General features: G+C 40.9%; 1 protein-coding gene across 8 annotated transcripts in view; it reads right to left on the reverse strand.

The window, feature by feature from the left end:
- The window catches only part of LOC124140208 (nuclear receptor corepressor 1-like), a 118,635-nt gene that overhangs the window by 68,926 nt on the left and 27,374 nt on the right, over positions 1–22,335 (reverse strand). For all 8 annotated transcript variants that reach the window (XM_046507638.2, XM_046507641.2, XM_046507637.2 and 5 more), the window contains exon 2: positions 15,371–15,578. In XM_046507638.2, coding sequence (XP_046363594.2) covers positions 15,371–15,578 — 208 coding nt within the window. The remainder of the gene's footprint in view (positions 1–15,370; positions 15,579–22,335) is intronic.

Raw genomic sequence — 22,335 nt, forward strand, 5'->3', positions numbered from 1 at the left:
GCAATATAATACAGCAGCCTTATATATCTACATTCAGAATTTGTTGGGGTGGTCAGGTAGCCTAGTGGTTAAAGCGTTCACTCGTCACGCCGAAGACCTGGGTTCGATTCCCGACATGGGTACAATGTGTGAAGCCCATTTCTGGTGTCCCCCGCTGTGATATTGCTAAAAGCGGCGTAAAACCATACTCACTCAGAATTTGTCATTTTTTAGTATGTTTTCAGAAATGCTTGTATGAATACTGGTATGAATGCTTTGCTCAATCATACCAAAGATTTAGAAGCCTTGATACTGATTGGCTGATTGGAAAGCGCCACTGATGCAACCTCCAAAGGATGTGTCCTCATATCTTTACACAGGGATTTATCGTATCAGAGCAAAAGATCTGATCATAGTGAGATTGGATCTTTTTACATGCAAAATTTTACATTACATTAAGGTCATAAACACTATCTACCCGAAAGTACTTTTGTTGAAGTGGGTAGAGCAGGGATGGATCTAGGATTCGAAACTAAGTGCCCTTGGCAGACAGGTTGAGAAAAAATTCATTATTACACTAAATTGGGATTATCTAAAAACAAATATTGACTTCAAAGGTTTTTATCAGTGTTTTCTCAGCATTGCTTTCAATGCAATACTCTACACCTACAACTACAAAGCCTCTAACCCACTATCACGTTTATTGGCCAGGTTATGGTTGTTAGATGTTGTTAAAGCTGCACTCAGCAATATTCCAGCTATATGACGGTGGACGGTAAATAACTTACACAATTGGGATACGATGACATGCATCAACCAAGTCAGGGAGCCTGACCCCCCGATCCTGTTTGTCACATCTTACAACAAGCATAATTGACTTTTAAGGCATGCATGGGTTGCTGAAGACCCGGATCTTCACGGGTTGCCACGTTATCAGTGAAGTAAGTCTCTAAAAAGCCAATACATTTGTGATGAGTAGTTTAACAGGAGTTGGGAAGGACTTTAATTCCAATTTTGGGATTTTATTACGTTTCCTGCAGACTTGTGGCCGAATTGTGGCAAAGATAAATCCCTATTAGCACAAAGTGTAGGTCAGTGCTCGACACAAACACTTGTCACTGGTCTGGGTCAAGTATATTTTCTTAACGACCAGAAAACTTAAATAAATGGTGGTCCAGTATTGTTATTTTGGGAATGAACAAAGTAATTCAAGTTTGGACAACTTTTGTAATCATCGATAGATCCAGTCAGTCTAAACTCGAAGCACCATTGCGTCTAGTAGATATCCCAAAGGGCCAGTAGATTTCTTTTGGTGCTGATCCTTTGGTGAGGTGAGGTGAAATTGGGTTTAACGTCGCGTCCAAGATTATTGCACTTATATAGCGACGTGCATGCACGTGTGTGTGTGTGTGTGTGTGTGTGTGTGTGTGTGTGTGTGTGTGTGTGTGTGTGTGTGTGTGTGTGTGTGTGTGTGTGTGTGTGTGTGTCTGCTTGTACTAGTCCGGACTGATGCTGATTTATAGTGCTAGGCCACTGAGATACCATGCCGCAGTTTAACATGAATATCCCACTCAGACACAGTATACTGACTCCGAGCCGACCAGTCCTTGTTTTAGCCCCTTAATGCCGAGTGCCAGACAGGGTAACAACAAGTACCATCTTTTAACGTCTTTTGGTATGACGCGGTCGGGGATCGAACCCCGGACCTTCCGCTCTCCCACAAGACCACGGAGGCGGTCGCTGATCCTTTGGACCAGTGACCCATTTTGGCCTGTGTCAAGAACTGCAGGTGCAATGTTCTCTGAAGCCCAACAATGGCCTTGCTTTGCTAAGTGACAGCATTGCTTCACGCTGGTCACAGTTTTCACATACCGTATGGCTCAGTTTGAAAAACTTGTTAAAAACCTTGCGCCTGGGTTACACAAACCTATCACAATGGCTAAATGCTAAGCATAGGTAATTATCAAGGAACTGGTATGTACACAGGGCCTGTTCAGCTGGTTCACAATGACATAGCAACGTAAGTGCCGTGCCCTTTGGTAAATACCAGGGAAAGTAAACAAAGGGAACAACCTGCCTCTACACCTAGCCAAATGTCAGCCAGCAGGAGGAGGTGCACAATCGCTGTGACATTCAACCGACGCACACTGGGCGGATGCAAGCCAGGCTGGTAAAGTTGGTCGTGATGGTTGCACCGTCGACATGCAGACAGAACCTGTATGGCACTGCATGGGGGCGCACTCAGCTCAGATCACAATAGCCTTGTCCTGGGCTACAAGACTCCAAGAGGAAATGCCACAGATTAACATGAATAGATCATCAGTGACAAATCTCGACTACACCTTGTTGAAAAAATGATGTAAAGGTCTGATTCAGAGACCCACATCATTTTTCATAAAATTCAATCGCAAGTTAATTATTTTAGTTGCCATTGTACCCTTCTACACCAAACATAAAACATCAAATGTTCAAAGGCCCTGCAAATGTGTGATCAAAACAGCACTGAAAACACCTAACCTTTCTGCTATATAGTCTTAAGAGTGCAGCACAGATATGAGGTGCCAACTGGCATTGCAGAGAGATTATACTGCCACTTCAAACAGTTGCTGTTTTCTGTAAGACAAGACTGGGCAAGCCTGTAATGTTAGGTGGGTGAGTTTGGTTTTACGCCGCTTTTAGCAATATTCCAGCAATATTACGGCGGGGTACACCAGAAATGGGCTTCACACATTGTACCCATGTCGGGATTCGAACCCAGGTCTTCGGCGTGACGAGCGAACGCTTTAACCACTAGGCTACCCGACCGCCCCCCTGTAATATTGAATGCAGACAGTAATGTGGTGACATCCTCACCCAGTGTCTGAACCACTCCCATTAGTATATACACAACAAGTTGACGCAAGCAGCAGTGGAATCAGGGGTGAGTACACTCAATAGAGTTGTCCCCCTTGCATGAACTACCTTGTTCGGGATACAGATCACAACCTACTGTCACACCAGGGCCAAGCATCTACCACATGATGTGACCCAGAACCATTTTGATTTTTTCTCGAGCTGCATCATAGCTTTTATCAGCATCCCGATACTGCCTGTACTTTGTCAGTTGGTTGGTTGGTTTGTTGTTTAACGCCGCACTCAGCAATATTCCAGCTATATGACGGCGGTCTGTAAATAATCGAGTCTGGACAAGACAATCCAGTGATTAATATCATGAGCATCGATCCACGCAATTGGGATCGATGACATGCATCAACCAAGTCAGCGAGCATGACCATCCGATCCCGTTAGTTGTCTCTTATGACAAACATAGTCGCCTTTTTTCTGGCAAGAATGGGTTGGGGATGACCTATTCTATCCCAAACTCACGGGTCTGTGCATAGTCGCCTTTTACGGCAACTTATGTCAGTAATTTGTTGTGCTTCACTATATATCAGTCATTATTTTAATGTAAAAGCAGTCTTTCACTGGCATACTGCAATTGCCATTTCGAAAGATTTTTAAAAATAAAATAAATAAATACCAATTTATAATGTCTATTCTCACCACATAATGGATGAAAACAACTGAAAACCTAATGATGATTGAGTTGTAGCATTTGAGGGCTATACAAATTGGAACTGAATAAAACTGTCAAATGTAAACATAGTAAACATGTTTGTCTCATTCAAGCAGGCCCAGCTACAAACTTTGAGGAAAAGTGAAAAAAGGTTTACACCAGTCCTCAGGACTTGTATTAACACACACACCACATTTCTCTCTCTCTCTCTCTCCCCCCACCCTCCGAATTTCTAAGGCTGAAAGGTATGCTCAGATGATCACAAACTTAGTCTCTGAAAAATAAATAACTTTGATAAAAACAAACACCTCAATTTAAATGGAGTCCAGTGAGATGGGAGAACCTGTGAATCTAGACTTGATTCGTTAAGACTATAGCATTACAGTTAGAGCTGGGTTGAAGGGAAAATAATACAGTTCAGGGACTGTGAGACAGGCGAGAGAGGTGCAGGAGTGCACAGTTCTGAGCAACCCCTTTTTGTGTTTATTATGTGTAGGATAAAGCACGTCTGAGGGTTCTTATGATACTAAAAAGTCAAAACACACATCCACGGGATAAAACCGAGGGGATAAGGGTTTTAAATAATATAAAAACCCGATGGGAAGTGTTTTATCTAACTTTTAACAAACAAAAAAGAAACATATAACAACATTTATCAACATGTTTAAATTTCAAACATACTTTCCAAAAACCTTAGGAAACAGGAGTAATATATCTGTTGCTGGCGTACGGTACTTGAAAAGACATTCTAAAAGCATTGTGATTTATCAGCGCCTCTGTAGCCTAGCGATACACTCACTCACTGGGCTACAGATACGAAGGTTGCGTGTTCGATCCTCGGCAATATAAAGGAAACATTTGTCATTTGACTTTACATTTCGTTACATTGTGTTCAAATGCAAAATAAATTTCTTGCGAGAAACAATCATATGTCACAATATATGGAAGTTGTATTTATAAAATCTCTGAGATATTATATAGAATCCTGGGGATATTATAACATATTACACAACAAAAATCCCGGGGATATTACAACATCCTGTTCATGAGATTTAACCTGATTGGAGAAAATTAGGACGACATCACTGAGGTTCATTAGTTCAGTTCATGACTCAGGGATCTACCCTTGCTTGACTCTCAGCTCTTTGGTCAAAGGACAGTTCATGACTCAGGGATCTACCCTTGCTTGACTCTTGCTCTTTGGTCAAAGGACAGTTCATGTTCCCGACTTCTTAAGTACTTTCTGATTTCTAGAGGTGTGTGGTATTACCGGTTTACTACAATCTGAAATACTACGTTTCCCAATACCTGTGGAAAATGCTGGTATACTGCATTCTCCAAAATGAAGCATATTTTCATCTTGTCAGCAAAGTTTAAATCAGTGGCAAATCGATCTGAAATTTTGAAATTCAGAAATTAGCACCCGATTCCTGTGATCGAAAAAGCAAATCTATTCGCAACCAGCTTCCTGTATATAAGTTGTGTATTACACATTCAGTGTGACCATGGAAACATCCAACAAAGGGGCGGTCGGGTAGCCTCGGGGCTTAAGCGTTCGCTCGTCACGTCGAAAACCCAGGTTCTATTCCCGACATGGGTACAATGTGTGATGCCCATTTCTGCTGTCTCCCGCCGTGATATTGCTGGAATATTGCGAAAAGCGGCATACAACCAACAATCCAACAAAATAGTGGACGACTCTGAAGTTGTAAAAAAATGTGGGGGGGAATGTCTGATGTATGGGTCTATTACTGATGAAGAACGCATGCAATATGTTGCGGTTAGTATCGCAATACAAGAATCATTATCGAAATAAATTGCAATGCGGAACACAGGCCAATACCCATCACTCTTGATATCCATCATGTGCAGCACCAGTAAACCAAAATGCCTCTACCTATCAATAACAAGGATGAATCACAATACCGACGCTGAGGAAAACAGCTGCACCTCCATAAAACACAACCCCAATTTGTTTTTGTGTTTTCTCCATTCACAATAACACAGATCATCCAGGATTGAGTATGACCGTTTCCCCAGGCCCAGGTTCTCTGTGGCTGCCAGTGGCAAGGTGCTCAGATCAGCCCTTGCTTGCCAAGTCATCTATTCCCATGTCCTCTGTAATTGGTAATGGAGACAAACAGCACCCTTGAACTTTGTGTAATGTGGTTGGGTGTCAATTAGCGCTACTTTCTTCTACATAGCGTCACTAACGATGACAGGTCGCTGGAAATATACCATTTTCAGACCTCGTGGACACAGATACCAAATAACTCCAGGCTGAACAGCAAATGGAGGAAGCAATTAATTCATAAATATCTCTGATACACATAAGTCCTTGAGGAGACAATGGGCTGTCAGTTGGCCGATCTGTGGCCTGGGCAGACACAGACCTGCTGGACCAGCTCACCATTATCAGTGATCTCAAAAGCAGTGATAGAAACTATCATGTTTGGTCCACTAGTCCTTATAATGATAACATATAGAAAAACCCTTAAAAATGGCAAATTTCTACTGGTACTTGTGACACCTTAACTTTTGGGCAGTTTGACAGTAGACAGTTTGACAGTTTGGGCAGTAGAACAAGTGCCAATTTCTACCACTGAAAATACTATAAAGTGTAGTTGCTTTTTCAAAATGAACATTTGACAAATATTATTGTCAGCCTTCATATCATCTCTGAAATCTCAAAGAAGTTTGTTGTTAACTCAGTAATCCGCAACACTCCAGCTGCTGACGTCAGCCGGTAAATGAAATTATCTGAATCACACAATTCAGTGAATGATATTGTGAGCAACAATTCATGGCATTGAGGTCATATGACACAGAAGTCAAGGTAAAACACTGATGGAATATTAGAAGTTTCAAAATTTATATCCAGAGGCCTGCTTAGGCATTTGTCCAAAGCTGAAGCATAATCTGATTCTCACAAAACAAAACCTGGAGTCCTAGGATGGGTGACCGTGTTTGGCAGCTTGGCTCCTGAGAGTTTCAAGGGCCTAGGTCCTGCCCGATACTGAAGCAGCATGTTGCACATCTGGTGTCCCTTAGGCAAGTGACTTTCTAAAAAATATGCCTCTATTCACCCAGCCGTGAATGGGTACCCAGTAGGATGAGATGTCATGTGAATGGTTCTAGCCGACAGGCAGATTGGGTTGTATACTCCCTATGAAGCTGAGAATTGATAATGGACTGCCCACTGATCCACTGACCGGGGTAATAATGCAGCGCCTTGAGCAGACATTGTGTAGGAAGTTGTGCACTTTACAAGCGGATTATTATCAGCATTGATATAGTTTCATGGATATTTTCAATAAAAATGGAATGTTGAAGAAGATTATTTACAATTAGCATTTAGCTTCGGCAGATCACAACACAGACATCACTGCTTCAATCGTTTTCTTACACACCAACCAAGACAAGTATCAAATTTCAATTCCAGATCATCTAGGGCAACTTAATATCAGTTGTTTCACATTTTTATTTCACATCAAAACTCATTCAGTTTCAGAGCTGCAGCAACGTAAGGCCACATTTTTATTTTTCGTTTCACGGGCCTGCTCCCCATACCGAAAAGCAGCAGGAAAAGAAATAATTGAAACATAAAAATATTTATTTTTATTATGTGTCCCACCAGTGATAAAGACCGGGCTGACCCTCTTATAAAACATAAAATGTCACATATCAATTCCATGTCTACATCACTATCAGTGTTTCAAGAAGACAGCTTCAGTTGAACTCCATGGCAGAATGACTTCCAAATAAATATATAAATAATTGACACAGCTATTTATTTTTAATTTTATTGTTATTTCGACCTACGTTGTGTGGAAAAGTTTGAATAATTCCGTGAAACATAAGATTAAAAAAGTGTGGCCTGATGAATAAAAAACCCCAGTAACACTGCAGTTGCACTGCCCTTTCAGTGCCTGTTAATTTCTTTCAAGTCTTATCAAGTGTTACGCTAGTTTTTATCCGGGAAGCCTGTGTTATTTCAAGATACAATCAGAGTACAACACTTTATTACTTCAGCCACAGACATGTGAAGGCAAAAGGCTTCTCCGATCCTTGGGTAACCTGCTGCCTATTGTCACAGGCTAAGCCTAAGGAGCCCTCTGATGGATAGTTCCCTTGACTGCCTTCATGCCAGTCTCATAATTGTAATCACCCAACGACTGATCACAAGATGGTATTTTTTACAAAACATGTTCCTGGTAGGTCAGAGCGGATGGAGTTAATCAGCAAGATGCAGTATTACCAAGCCAGACAAGCTTTGATACAGAAATGATAGAGCCTTTCTCTTGCTGTATTGATTTCATGAACCTGTAGCAAAGCCAATTAATCCAGTGGAAATACATTGTGAGATGTAAACAGTTGTTAGGTTGATTGCATGTCACTGACCTTGTATTGTAAGGGTTATCATAGAAAGTGGGAGTACCATTGATGAAGTAGGGGCTTGTTCATATAATTGTCACATGTACCGTAAAGAAAGCGGGCATCTTGGGTCATCATACAATGGGTGGGTCATCTTTGATGAAGAAGGTGGTTGTTACTGTCACATGAATAGTGAAGAAAGACAGGATTTTGGGTCATCATACAAAGGGTGGGTCATCTTTGATGAAGCAGGTGCTTGTTACTGTCACATGAACAGTGAAGAAAGACAGGATTTTGGGCCATCATACAAAGGGTGGGTCATCTTTGATGAAGCAGGTGCTTGTTACTCTCACATGAACAGTGAAGAAAGATGGGATCTTGGGTCATCATACAAAGGGTGGGTCATCTTTGATGAAGCAGGTGCTTGTTACTATAACCAGCGCGAGAAATCAGCACTAGTCAGCTTTATTGAATATATTGAATAATGTTATCATTTTAAGGACTAGTGGACTCAACATGTTAGTTTCTATCACTGTGTTACATGAAGAGTGAAGACGATGGAGTCTCATGTAATCTTATGGGGCCATCACTGAGGAAGCAGGTGCTTGTTACTGACAAATGAACAGTGAAAAAAGATAATGTCCAGGGTTAACAATCATCAATATTGTTTGAATATTGATGACTGCGCTGTTTCACTAATTTACTATTGAATAAAAAAATAGGGGAAGAAATATGTTGGATTTGTTTGTTTTTGTATTTGTTTTGTTGTTTAACGCTGCGCACAGCAATATTCCAGCTATATGATGGTGGTCTGTAAATATTCAAATCTGGACCAGACAATCCAGTGATTAATATCATGAGCATCGATCCACGCAATTGGGATCGATGACATGCATCAACCAAGTCAGTGAGCCCGACCACCCGATCCTGTTAGTCGCCTTATGACAAGCATGGGTTGCTGAGGCCCTATTCTACCCCGGATCTTCACAGGTCGAAAAATGTTGGAGCTTGTGGACCTGCAAGAATCACCCTAAAGGCAAGTTCACAGCCAGGGATCCAGGTACATTCTGGAGCCAGTGAGCATGCTGAGAATACAGCTTGAACTATGCTTGAAATGCTCTTTCCTCTGAAAATTTGTGTATTACTCACTGCAGTAGAGTCCATGTATACGTGATGCCTCAAATCGGTCAGCAAATAAACATCTGTGAAGAAATACTTAAATGCAAGCTGAAATAGTTACATTGGGTATTACTGCACAGTGCAGTTATTTTATTTAACAACCAGTTTCCTGCATTTTTGTATGCAAGCAACTCAAAACGAATTGAGTAACTGTGATTTGACTTTGCATATTTTACCAGATGTGCAGGTTATCTGGAGCTCCACACAGCAGAGACAAGTTCCCAGCCCAGCAACAGTGATGGCGAGGGATGTCTTGCAGGGACACAGCAGGAAATGGCAAATGTCAGCTAAGATGTAGTACAAATTGATTCTTTTTCATATGTCTAGATGAGTGAAGAGATTCCCATGATTACAACACACCTTCAGCATCTCTTGAGATGTCACATGACAGTAGGTCCTTGCTCCAAGGTAGCATCACGTAAAGATTGTCTCACCTCAAAACAAGAGTGAGTGAGTATGGTTTTACGCTATTTTTTAGCAATATTCCAGCAATATCACATCTGGGGATACCAGAATTGGGCTTCACACATTGTACCCATGTCGGGAATCAAACCAAGTCTTTGGCGTAACGAGCCAACGCTTTAACCACTGGGCTACTCGACTGCCCCCTCAAAACAAGAGTCATCAGGAGATGACATATACCCGAACCACCCACCCCACTTCCAACTTGTCATCATGAAAACATAAAAAATATATAAAAAATAAATCATCAAAAGGCACCAGTTCACCACTAGACTGATCTGTATAGCAAGTGACATCATGAAATATGTACTATTTTTCAGAGAATACATATTTTCAGTATAGGTCCAGATTTCGTCATGACAAAAAAAAAAAAAAAAAAAAAAAAAATTCAAAATCCCTGATCACCAAAGGACACCAGTTCACCACTAGACTGATCTATATGGTAAGTTTCAAAAAGAAATATTAAACGGTTTTGAAGTTCTGCTAAGGAAACGAATCCACCCCTTTTAAGTCCAAATCGATTCCAAGGATACCAAGAAAAAACAAAACAAAAAACAAACAACATCTGCAAATAGCAAAAAGTACCACTTAATATATCTGCTTGTTTGATATATCTGCCAATTTTTGGTGAAAAATATTGAATGTTTTCTTAGTTGTCCTCTGAAAACGAAATCCACGCCCTTATTTGACCAAACAATGAGGAGATTAAAGAATATCAGAGCAGGGACACCAAAAATGTGCCTCACATATTTTAACCGCTGGGGATTCAGACCTGGGATTTTGGCGTGACGAGCACAGCCTTCACCACAAGGTTATCCACACTTCTTGTTACACCTGATTCAGAATGGGACCAGTGTAGGCTGATATGTCTAAGTAGGGGATGAGGGATTGAATTTGATCATGGAAGCTGTTTCATACATCTATGCTCTGGGGACTGTAAGATTACGGTATCCATTATTTCCTCTGAAAATACAGATAAAGCATTTTTTTTTAACTAAAGTTCCTATTTAACATTTTCTAAAATGAATGATTCACGGTCAATATTGCTGATTTAAATAAGACAAAATTCTAGTCTTTGAAAGGCATTTAGAAGTGATACACATAAGGAAGAGAATTTATGGATGTCAACTTCTTTATTATGAGGAATATGTTTCGGAGTATATACTTACTCCTTCATTCACCAAAACGTTCCTCATAAAAAGGAAATTGACATCCATAAATTCTCTTTCCCATGTTCTAGTTGACGACAGCAGCACCTAACAACTCGGAACCCTCGTACCTGGGCCTTGAAGTCCCTGCAAATGAGGCTCTCTTTGAAATCACATGATAACAGTTTGAGAGCACAGCACTTTTAGGACTTAGCGAACAAACAGCAATTACTGTTGTGAAATATCCAATAATTTTGATTTATCTAGGGAGACGCACTTGAGAGGCCTGTCAGACAGGAGAAAACTGCATTTGTTAAATCCATCTGACCAAACTCAGTAGACAATACCCAACCAAAACCGAAGGACTTTTTCCTAAAAAAGTCATTTCTCCAGAACAAACTAAGTTCATCAAAGCATTGCACAGGATGGCTTTGACATTTTACGAAAATAATTTACTTTGGAGGTCCCCGGTCCACTGCTCAGACAGTGCTAATCAGCTTATCGTAAACTAAATGTGTCTCGTAAAAACATTGGCGAGTTTCTCAGTGGAAATTGCCATCTCCAGTACAGAAAACTCATCCATGGTAGAGATGGGGAGTGGGAACCGTTTAAAGTAGACACACGCATTAGACATACACCTAATCAGTACATCAGGATAACCTTTTAACAATCACGGAAGGGACAGTATCACTTCTTGTGCATTTGTCACCCCCAACAAGACATAGCCCCTCCCTTGGGAACAAAAAATTGGTCTGAGTAATCTAAAGAAGACATACAAATTCTCGTACAATAATTGAGAAAGTGTGCTGTCGATGCAATGACGCAAGTTGTGACCTTGGCCTTTCAGCTGCTTGTCAAGAAATTAATCGGCATCTGTCCATGAGGTTGTCCAATAATAAGAGCCGTCGGTCATATGGTAATGACACAGACCTGGTCACTTTAGACTCGACAGAGTCAAGTAATGAGAATGGTAAACTACTTCCAGTATGGCTTAATCTCTTTCAGGGAAGTATGTCTTTCAAACATCACTTGATCTCACATGACACAGGAAGACGTTCTTGAGGCATTAATATTGCCAGAAACTGTTTTTTGGTACAATGTATTTTCTCGACAACTGATGGGGTGTAGTATGGAGTTTGTTTGTTTGTTTGTTTGTTTGTTTGTTTGTTGTTTAACGCCATACTCAGCAATATTCCAGCTATGTGAATATATTTACTCCTTGAATATTGGCTGTCACAAGCTTAGCTAACTTGACCAAAATTTATGTCATTAGACTCGGGCTACAAAATTTTCACTCCCTTGACTTGATCTTCTGACCAATGCCCCTGCTGGGATCTGGGATAGGCTGGGTTCATAGCAACCTTACATGGCTTAAATCGGTGGAGATTCTGGGTAAGAATTGGTCCCCAGCAACACACTCTGGTCGTAAGATATGACCAAATGGATCGGGTGGTCAGTCTTGGTGATTTGGTTGAGTGGGTGTCCTCGTACCCTGATGGTGTGGATCGTTGCTTACAATATTCAGCATTAGAAATTGGCACTAGTCCTATAGATCTTGCAAAAGTGCCCAATATTTAAGATATCATAGAAGGAGTAGAAATTAGACATTTTAAAGTTTCCTTTTCTGTTGTTTAACGCCGCACTCAGCAATATTCCAGCTATACGACGGCGGTCTGTAAATAATATCGTCTGGACCAGACAATCCAGTGATTGACATCATGAGCATCGATCTATGCAATTGGAATTCAATGACATGCATCAAACAAGTCAGCAAGCCTGACCACCCAATCCTGATAGTTGCCTCTTACGACAAGCATAGTCGCCTTTTTACGGCACGCATGGATTGGTGAAGACCCATTCTACCCCGCATCTTCACGGGTCGCCATTTTTAAGGTTTTGCTACATGTTATCATTACAAGGACTAGTAGACTAATACATGGAAACGGGGAGATACAACACCATACATGGAAATAGGTGATATAACACCATACATGGAAATAGGCGATATAACACCATACATGGAAATAGGGGATATAATGCTATTTATTGAAACAGGTGTGATACAATGCAATACAAGGAAACAGGTATGATATAAAGCCATACATGGAAATGGGCGAAATAACATCATACATGACGCCATACATGGATATATATTGCCTTAAAGCTGGCTTGTACACCTCTGACCTTTAAAGCTATACCTGCAATTCAACACTCCTCTCATTTACTTTAAATACATCTACATACTGAGGCAGGCTATTTTATTTCAGTGACATTGAATGTGATGAGAGACTTGTGTGGTCAGGTGACATGACATCACAGCTCCAAATCAATGGGGCACAACACACACAGCACTGGCATGTTAAATGTCATATCACTCACGTTGCAGGAGATAACGTTTTACCACATGGCTACAAATAGGATTCCAGTTAAAACCTAGTGATACAATTTTAAACCGTAATCAAATAACTATTCCGTTATGTTTCTGCAAGTCTGTGGAGGAATTGTAATTGAGTTAGGCTCCTTCCACATGAATAAAACCGAGCTGGTGCTGACCATGTTGCCCCGACTCAGCCATTAGGATCTCAATCAGCTCCATCCACTGTTGTTTATGACTAGTTTGCCATCGTTGTTTATGAACATTTCTCCAGTGTTGTATCTGACTAGTTCTCCGGTGTTGTTTATGGCAAGTTCTCCAGTGTTGTATGTGACTAGTTCTCCAGTGTTGTTTATGGCTAGTTCTCCAGTGTTTAAGACTAGTTCTCTGTGTTGTTTAAGACTAGTTCTCTGTGTTGTTTAAGACTAGTTCTCTGTGTTGTTTATGGCTAGTTCTCCAGTGTTGTATCTGACTAGTTCTCCGGTGTTGTTTATGGCAAGTTCTCCAGTGTTGTATGTGACTAGTTCTCCAGTGTTGTTTATGGCTAGTTCTCCAGTGTTTAAGACTAGTTCTCTGTGTTGTTAAAGACTAGTTCTCTGTGTTGTTTATGGCTAATTATCCAGTGTTGTTTATGGCTAGTTATCCAGTGTTGTTTATGGCAAGTTCTCCAGTGTTGTTTATGGCAAGTTCTCCAGTGTTGTTTATGGCAAGTTCTCTAGTGTTGTTTATGCCTAGTTCTCCACTGTTGTTTATGGCTAGTTCTCTGTGTTGTTTAAGACTAGTTCTCTGTGTTGTTTATGGCTAGTTATCCAGTGTTGTTTATGGCTAGTTATCCAGTGTTGTTTATGGCAAGTTCTCCAGTGTTGTTTATGGCAAGTTCTCCAGTGTTGTTTATGGCTAGTTCTCTAGTGTTGTTTATGCCTAGTTCTCGACTGTTGTTTAAGACTAGTTCTCTGTGTTGTTTAAGACTAGTTCTCTGTGTTGTTTATGGCTAGTTATCCAGTGTTGTTTATGGCTAGTTATCCAGTGTTGTTTATGGCAAGTTCTCCAGTGTTGTTTATGGCAAGTTCTCCAGTGTTGTATATGGCAAGTTCTCCAGTGTTGTTTATGGCAAGTTCTCCAGTGTTGTTTATGGCTAGTTCTCCAGTGTTGTTTATGGCTAGTTCTCTAGTGTTGTTTATGCCTAGTTCTCCACTGTTGTTTATGGCTAGTTATACAATGTTGTTTATGGCTAGTTATACAGTATTATATATAAACAGTTTTCTTGTGTTGCATAACGTAGAACTAGTTCATCAGTATTTGCTTTTTTGCCGTAATACAAAGTTTCACGTTTTTACAGGATATGTGTTGAGGGATCCTGCCGAAAGTTTGGTTCCATAAAACTTCCAAACAAGACACATAGTTCATGGCACCTTGGTGTGGCATATTTCTGTGTCTTGTGCCATGTTCACAATGGCTCATTTAGAGAATATCTACAAGCAATCACCGATGTTGTGAGCCTTGGTGAGGGAATTTCAACATCATCATTCCATATTTTACTCAGTCTTTTCTCGTTGAGAAAGTGAAGAACAAAAAGTGTTTCCTGAGCACATGGGAGAATAATTTTAGTCAATCAATTGTTGGAATGTATGAACAGTGGATGTCATTGTCTTCATTTATTTCATGGCGCTACTGTTCGCTTTGCAAACAATGTAAACAATGGAACAACATGAACAATGGCATGAAAGTGTGTGAATTAGCCAATCCGCCAGTGTTACCACTGGCTCGTGAAACTGCCAGTTCTGTTGGACTGATAACTCTAAAAATTTATTTGCCTCCACAGGGACTGGCAGTCACATGAATTACCAGTCCAAGCCTAATTTTATGGGTAGAAAACTGGTAAATACCGGTAAATGGGAACACTGCAATCCGCATGAAGAAGAGTGAGAATGATTGAGGGATTGAGTTGGGTTTTAAATGCCACTTTTAACAGTATTCAGTTATATCACTGCATGTCAGCTTAATGTGTGAGGAAAGCCCAAAGTGATACAGGTCTCCGACGTTTACCACTTTGATGAAACCCAGGACAAACCTAGAAACAAAATCAGAGCGAACTAGGTCGAACCCATAATCATAAGTCTTGGTCAAACCCATGGGAGGTAACTCTGCACAACTAATTGTGGTGCCTCAGACGACTTGGCCACCTGTGCCCCCAGCATGTAGAAAAACTTGTAATAGTGAAAATTACGGAACTTAATTGCACCAATATCCTTGCCTGTTTGAGCAATATAAAACATTATTATAAGAAACATTACATACCTGGGCATAAGGGTCTGTTCTGTAGATCCCAGGGTAAGGGTGTGTACCTGATCCCATCCCAGCGTATCGGGGTGCTGACTGTTCCTGGGGGTAGGCATACGCTCCCTGGGTGCTGCTGGGCCCCCCACGCTGTATGTGGTGGGGGGACGAGGGGCGGACACGCTTGTATGGGGACGAGGCATCATGGGGAGGAGGCCCACTTAACCCCCTGCAACGAAAAAGAATATTGTGTCAAGTAGGAACTTATTAACAAGGGATTAATCTAGGATTTGAATTTAATGCCTTTGGAAGGCAAAGTGGGAAAACAAGTCATTAGTCTTGGTTTTTAAAAAATTCTTATTGTCTGGAACTAAGAGACTGCATTCAATGCAATGACTCAAAACTAAGTTTTGTTTGTTTATTTGTTGTTTAACGCCGCATTCAGCAATAGTCCAGCTATATGACGGCGGTCTGAAAATAATCGAGTCTGGACCAGACAATCCAGTGACTGACATCATGAGCATCGATCCACGCTATTGGGATCGATAACATGCATCATCCAAGTCAGCGAGCCTAACCACCCAAACCCGTTAGTCACCTTTTACGACAAGCATAGTCGCCTTTTACGGCAAGCATGGATTGCTGAAGACCTATTCTAACCCTATACCATTACTGGTCCTGTTAACAGTGATAACATTAGTTGAATACTACGAGTTGGGAAATGTTTTATTCCAAGTTTAGAATATATATAAATTTGTTGCAGACTTGGAGCTAAATATCGGCCTCTGAGCAGGTGTCGATATAAATAACATTTATTACAGTTGAAATTCATCCTGTTTGACAGATACCATTGTTATGAAGCAGTCAATCCAACTGAGACCCCAATATCACTCAGACATGGGAAGTCATTTTTGCATTACATCTGTAACCATGGCAACACCCTTGTCATGGTAACATTATCCAAATCAAGGTCTTACAACAGCCTATTTCCATGGCTGAGGAGAAGTTTTTATAAAAGAGAAATTCCCGCTTTTATGATAAACCTAAGTATGAAAAGTACAACAGTTTTCAGACATATTATGGCATTATTTGGGATTTTAATTAAAAGCCTGTGGCAAGAAAATTTTGAAAAAAAAAAAAATTGTACAAAATTGGGAAAAGTGTAAGACCTTATTTTTTAATCTTTTTTAAGAAATTGCATTGACATCAGAATCAATATGAATGCCTCTTTCTCCTGTTATCAATGAATAAATAAAACACAGGTAAGCCAAGCAAAGCTAAAACATTAGTCACAATGACATACCACTCAAAAGAAGTTAAGGGCCACTTGATTCTTTCACATTACCTTAGTTAATCATGCCATGGCAGATTCCCTATAGCCAAATGAAAGAGTTGGGTGCTTCTTAACATCTTAGAGTAGAATAATAACCCTGGATTGTGATTGGTTATTCCATCTGTGGAGTTTAACCAACAATGCTGAAGACATGTGCGAAACATGGGACTCGGAGAGCACCTTGTAAATGTCTTAAATTAGAGTGTTCACTGCAAGTGCTTCCTATGTGTCCTTGAGGCTTCTAGCTGTAGACAGCATAAACAAGGGCAATGTTGTCTAGTTCTCAACATGTACCAAGCTCAGATAAATCAATGTCATGCAATTTCTTAAAGAAATGCCTCCAAGCTCACTTTAAAAATGAAATAAAAATTAGGATCGAAAACCCAAAATGACTTTTCATTGTTCCGTTTATAGAACCTTCAGTGATGTTTTTGTCCTAACCATCCATGTTGGGTTGGAGCAAATAAATGATAAATAAGGAAAATAGGCTGCCTTTTCTCTTTCATAATCATTTAAAACTGCTTGTCTCCTTATATTGTCAACATCCGCAGCTAGACTTAATCTAATCAATACCTTTTACAACAACACTCCGATCTTTTTCACTCAAGATGCAGAAGAGATAAGATGTTGGAACAGAGACACAGTGGTTAAATCATCTGGGTGCAAAACCTAGGTATGTCATAGACTCATACAACACTGATTCAGCAAAAATAAAGCTCAGACTTTATTGCAATAAACAAGGGATTTGTTTGTTGTTTTAAGCCACACTCAGCAATATTCAAGCTATATGACAGCAGTATGTAAATAATTGTGTCTGGATCAGACAATCCAGTGATTGACATCATGAGCATCGATCCACGCAATAGGGATATGATGACACGCATCTATCAAGTCAGGGAGCCTGACCACCCAATCCAGTTAGTCGCCTCTTGCAACAAGCACAGTCGCCTTTTACGGCAAGTATGGGTTGCTGAAGATCTATTCTACCCCGGATCTTCACTGGGATATGATAACATGAATCCTCCAAGACACCAAGCCTGACCACCGGATCCATTCAGTTTCCTCAAACAACAGGCATAATTTGCTGGAGACCCATTTTATCCAGAAACCCACTGTAAATATTCAAGTCACTGGAAAAACCAGTGATTGAAAGTACCGTATTTGACATAATAAGCGCCCAGGGCACTCTCAAAATTAGAAATAGGGGGCTCTTATTAGAATATTATTTTGGTGAAAAAAAACAGAGTTGAAAGATAAGTTTCGTGGTTTATGCTGACAGCCTGAGATGTTTATATACGACTGATATATTTTTCCAGAATTTAATTGTCCATAATTAAGGGTGCATATAACACACGAGTGCGTAATAAATAAGTCTTTTGTACATTGATCAATCGGAAGGGGTGCTAATTGGGATTGTTCACTAGCCAATATATCAGCAAATATCTCTGTGGGCGCATATTCGAGAGGGGCGCTTATTACGTCGAATATGGTATTAGCAACAACTCACACCGTCAGGTAAGAGTCACCTAGCCTGACCACCTGATCCATGAAGTCACGTCACTTCATACAACAAGCACAGACCCGTGAGTTTGGGATAGAATAGGTCATCCTCAACCCATTCTTGCCAGAAAAAAGGCGACTATGTTTGTCATAAGAGACAACTAATGGGATCAGATGGTCAGGTTCACTGACTTGGTTGATGCATGTCATCGTATCCCAATTTTGTGGATTGATGTGGATGATGTTAATCACTGGTTTGTCTGGTCCAGATTTGATTATTTACCGACCATCGTCATATAGCTGGAATATTGCTGAGTGTGGCGTTAAACAACAAACAAACAAACAAGCATACAGCTGCTGGGGACCTATTCTAACCCGGAATCCACATGGGGTCAACCTCCAAGGAGACATGGCTTCATATTTCTGTGAGGAGGTCCACAGAGGTCAGAGTGACCGCAGGACCTCGTCTCCCCTCCTCAGTGGGGACGGATCAATGGCAGTATAATAGCATCAATCTAAACATGCCTCCTCTGCCGCCACAGAGATCTGTCTTTGTGGTCTTAGCTGACTTTCAGCAGTGGCCAGGTCAGCCCAATCCTAAACTCCACAACATAGACGGGAGTCACAACTTCTGCATTATTCAGACCTATAGACACATGAACAGCTGGTCGTCTGGTCTCAAATTTGGATCCCGGGGTTGCAAATTTGCATATAAATTGTGTGGTTACACAGATTGTAGGTTAATGTCAACATTGATAGCTGTGAAGAGATGTTGGTAAATAAAAACAAGGATATCTATTATACATATTGTAAATGATATGATATACATGATATACCAGCATGATAATATTTGAGTGAGTTGCTACACTGTCACCAAGCAGTCCATGAGTTGCTACACTGTCACCAAGCAGTCCATGAGTTGCTACACTGTCACCAAGCAGTCCATGAGTTGCTACACTGTTACCATGCAGTCCATGAGTTGCTACACTGTCAACAAGCAGTCCATGAGTGGCTACACTGTTACCATGCAGTCCATGAGTTGCTACACTGTCACCAAGCAGTCCATGAGTTGCTACACTGTCACCAAGCAGTCCATGAGTTGCTACACTGTCACCATGCAGTCCATGAGTTGCTACACTGTCACCATGCAGTCCATGAGTTGCTACACTGTCACCATGCAGTCCATGAGTTGCTACACTGTCACCATGCAGTCCATGAGTTGCTACACTGTCACCAAGCAGTCCATGAGTTGCTACACTGTCACCAAGCAGTCCATGAGTTGCTACACGGTTACCATGCAGTCCATGAGTTGCTACACTGTCACCAAGCAGTCCATGAGTTGCTACACTGTCACCATGCAGTCCATGAGTTGCTACACTGTCACCATGCAGTCCATGAGTTGCTTCACTGTCACCAAGCAGTCCATGAGTTGCTACACTGTCACCAAGCAGTCCATGAGTTGCTACACTGTTACCATGCAGTCCATGAGTTGCTACACTGTCACCAAGCAGTCCATGAGTTGCTACACTGTCACCATGCAGTCCATGAGTTGCTACACTGTCACCAAGCAGTCCATGAGTTGCTACTGTCACCAAGCAGTCCATGACTTGCAACAAGCACATTTATACTGACCAATTACATGGGAAATCTATACAAGGCTGCACAGCCTTCAGATACATACAAACCTAATCTATTGATTTGCATCCTATGTATAGAAGTCATTTCCAGTTGTAAACTGACAAACATGTTAATCTTGTAGGCTTCATATTACTAATTATCTGCTGACAGAGCACAATCATTATATGACTTCTAATTGGGTATTTTTCCAATGTAATGTTCTGCTACATCATGAGCTAATTCTGTTGAGACAAATCGTATGTTTCATTTATTCTCATGGTAATATTGGAATCATCAGTGTTTGAAATTAAGAGATGGTGGGGATCAGGTAGAGGATGGAATGGGTTAGGTAGAGGATGGAATGGGTTAGGTAGAGGATGGAATGGGTTAGGTAGAGGATGGAATGGGTTAGGTAGAGGATGGGATGGGTCAGGTAGAGGATGGAATGGGTTAGGTAGAGGATGGGATGGGTTAGGTAGAGGATGGGATGGGATGGAATGGGTTAGGTAGAGGATGGGATGGGTTAGGTAGAGGATGGAATGGGTTAGGTAGAGGATGGGATGGGTTAGGTAGAGGATGGAATGGGTTAGGTAGAGGATGGGATGGGTTAGGTAGAGGATGGGATGGGTTAGGTAGAGGATGGAATGGGTTAGGTAGAGGATGGGATGGGTTAGGTAGAGGATGGGATGGGTTAGGTAGAGGATGGGATGGGATGGGGAAGGTGGGGGAGAAGAGGTCCTCAGATCCTTTAGCTTTCTTCTATGTTATTTGAATGTAGTGCCCCAGAATTTTTCACTTTAACACTAGGGCTAATAAAAGACACTTCGACTTCATGCATAAATTCAAAAAATGAATTTTAAGTTAGACTTAGCAATTGTTATTCTACAGAAAAGGCATTTATTTATGCAACATGATATGAGTATGCAGATGGGAAATCATTCACAAAGATTTTGCATTCATTGTACCCCAACCTTGACCACAGATTTCTTGTAATGGAGTTGTAATATAGTTACAGTGAGTGAGTGAGTGAGTGAGTGAATGAGTATGGTTTTCCGCCGCTTTTAGCACTATTCCAGCAATATCACAGTTCACACATTGTACCCATGTCGGGAATCAAACCCAGGTCTTCGGCGTGACGAGCAAACGCTTTAACCACAAGGCTACATGACCGCCCCTTATAATATAGTTATAATATTGCATTAAAACATTCACCTACAATACCAATAACTGCAAGTGCAAGTCTTGTTGAAGTGTGTTTCCGTGTAACGAAGCGTTCCTCTTTCAATCAAAAACCAGAGACATGATCAGGACTTGCAACATTTCTCACATCCTTGCTTTATTTCATTATGTACATGTTAATCAAGTTACTGGTTTTTATGCCCGTGGTATTGTCCTCCAATACTAACATGATGAATCTACATAAGCACTGATCAATGTGGCGTTCTGAACTACCATGCCTGGTCCCCTGCTGAGGAGCATCAGACTGTAGGTATTGATTGGAACCAGTAGATAGGATAGAAATAGAAACAGTTGGACTTGGCAAAATATTATCCTAAATACACAGCTAAATATACACACGGAAAAAACAAACCACTTCACAGTAAACACAAAGGCACGATGCTGCAGTAAGCTATAGAGTGAATCACAGCTACATCCCAATGGCATGCTGCTGCAGTAAGCTATACAGTGAATGACAGCTACATCCCAAAGGCATGCTGCTGCAGTAAGCTATACAGTGAATCACAGCTACATCCCAAAGGCATGCTGCTGCAGTAAGCTATATAGTGAATCAAAGCTGCATCCCAAAGGCATGCTGCTGCAGTAAGCTATACAGTGAATCACAGCTACATCCCAAAGGCATGATGCTGCAGTTAGCTATATAGTGAATGACAGCTACATCCCAAAGGCATGCTGCTGCAGTAAGCTATAGAGTGAATCACAGCTACATCCCAAAGGCATGCTGCTGCAGGAAGCTATATAGTGAATCACAGCTACATCCCAAAGGCATGCTGCTGCAGTAAGCTATACAGTGAATGACAGCTACATCCCAAAGGCATGCTGCTGCAGGAAGCTATATAGTGAATCACAGCTACATCCCAAAGGCATGCTGCTGCAGTAAGCTATACAGTGAACCAAAGCTGCATCCCAAAGCCATGATGCTGCAGTGAGTTATATATGTTATATCACAGCCAGCTTGATATGTAATAACAATGTTTAGCAACAACCCATGCCCCTCTCCAATCTAACTGAACACAACATAATAAACTCGACAATTTTGGAAGACATTTTGAAACAGAACAAAAAGTTGAAAAAGAGTTGTGTAAATCTCCACTTTGTTTCCCACTTCAATTGTCCTCTTCAGGCTAACGAGACTGAAATAAGGTCTGTAATAAGGCCATGAGGGACACATGCATCTTGGCTTATTGCCTTCTTGTAGTACGCACACACAAAGTAATGCTTTCAACCAGTTGGCGAAATTAGAAGTTATAGAACTAATATTGCGCCACAAGTAGTTTCCGAAATTAGAAGTCATAGA

This window comes from Haliotis rufescens, unplaced genomic scaffold (genome assembly GCF_023055435.1).
Source record: "Haliotis rufescens isolate VD_foot unplaced genomic scaffold, xgHalRufe1.0.p SCAF_15, whole genome shotgun sequence".
NCBI classification, from domain to species: Eukaryota; Metazoa; Mollusca; class Gastropoda; order Lepetellida; family Haliotidae; genus Haliotis; species Haliotis rufescens.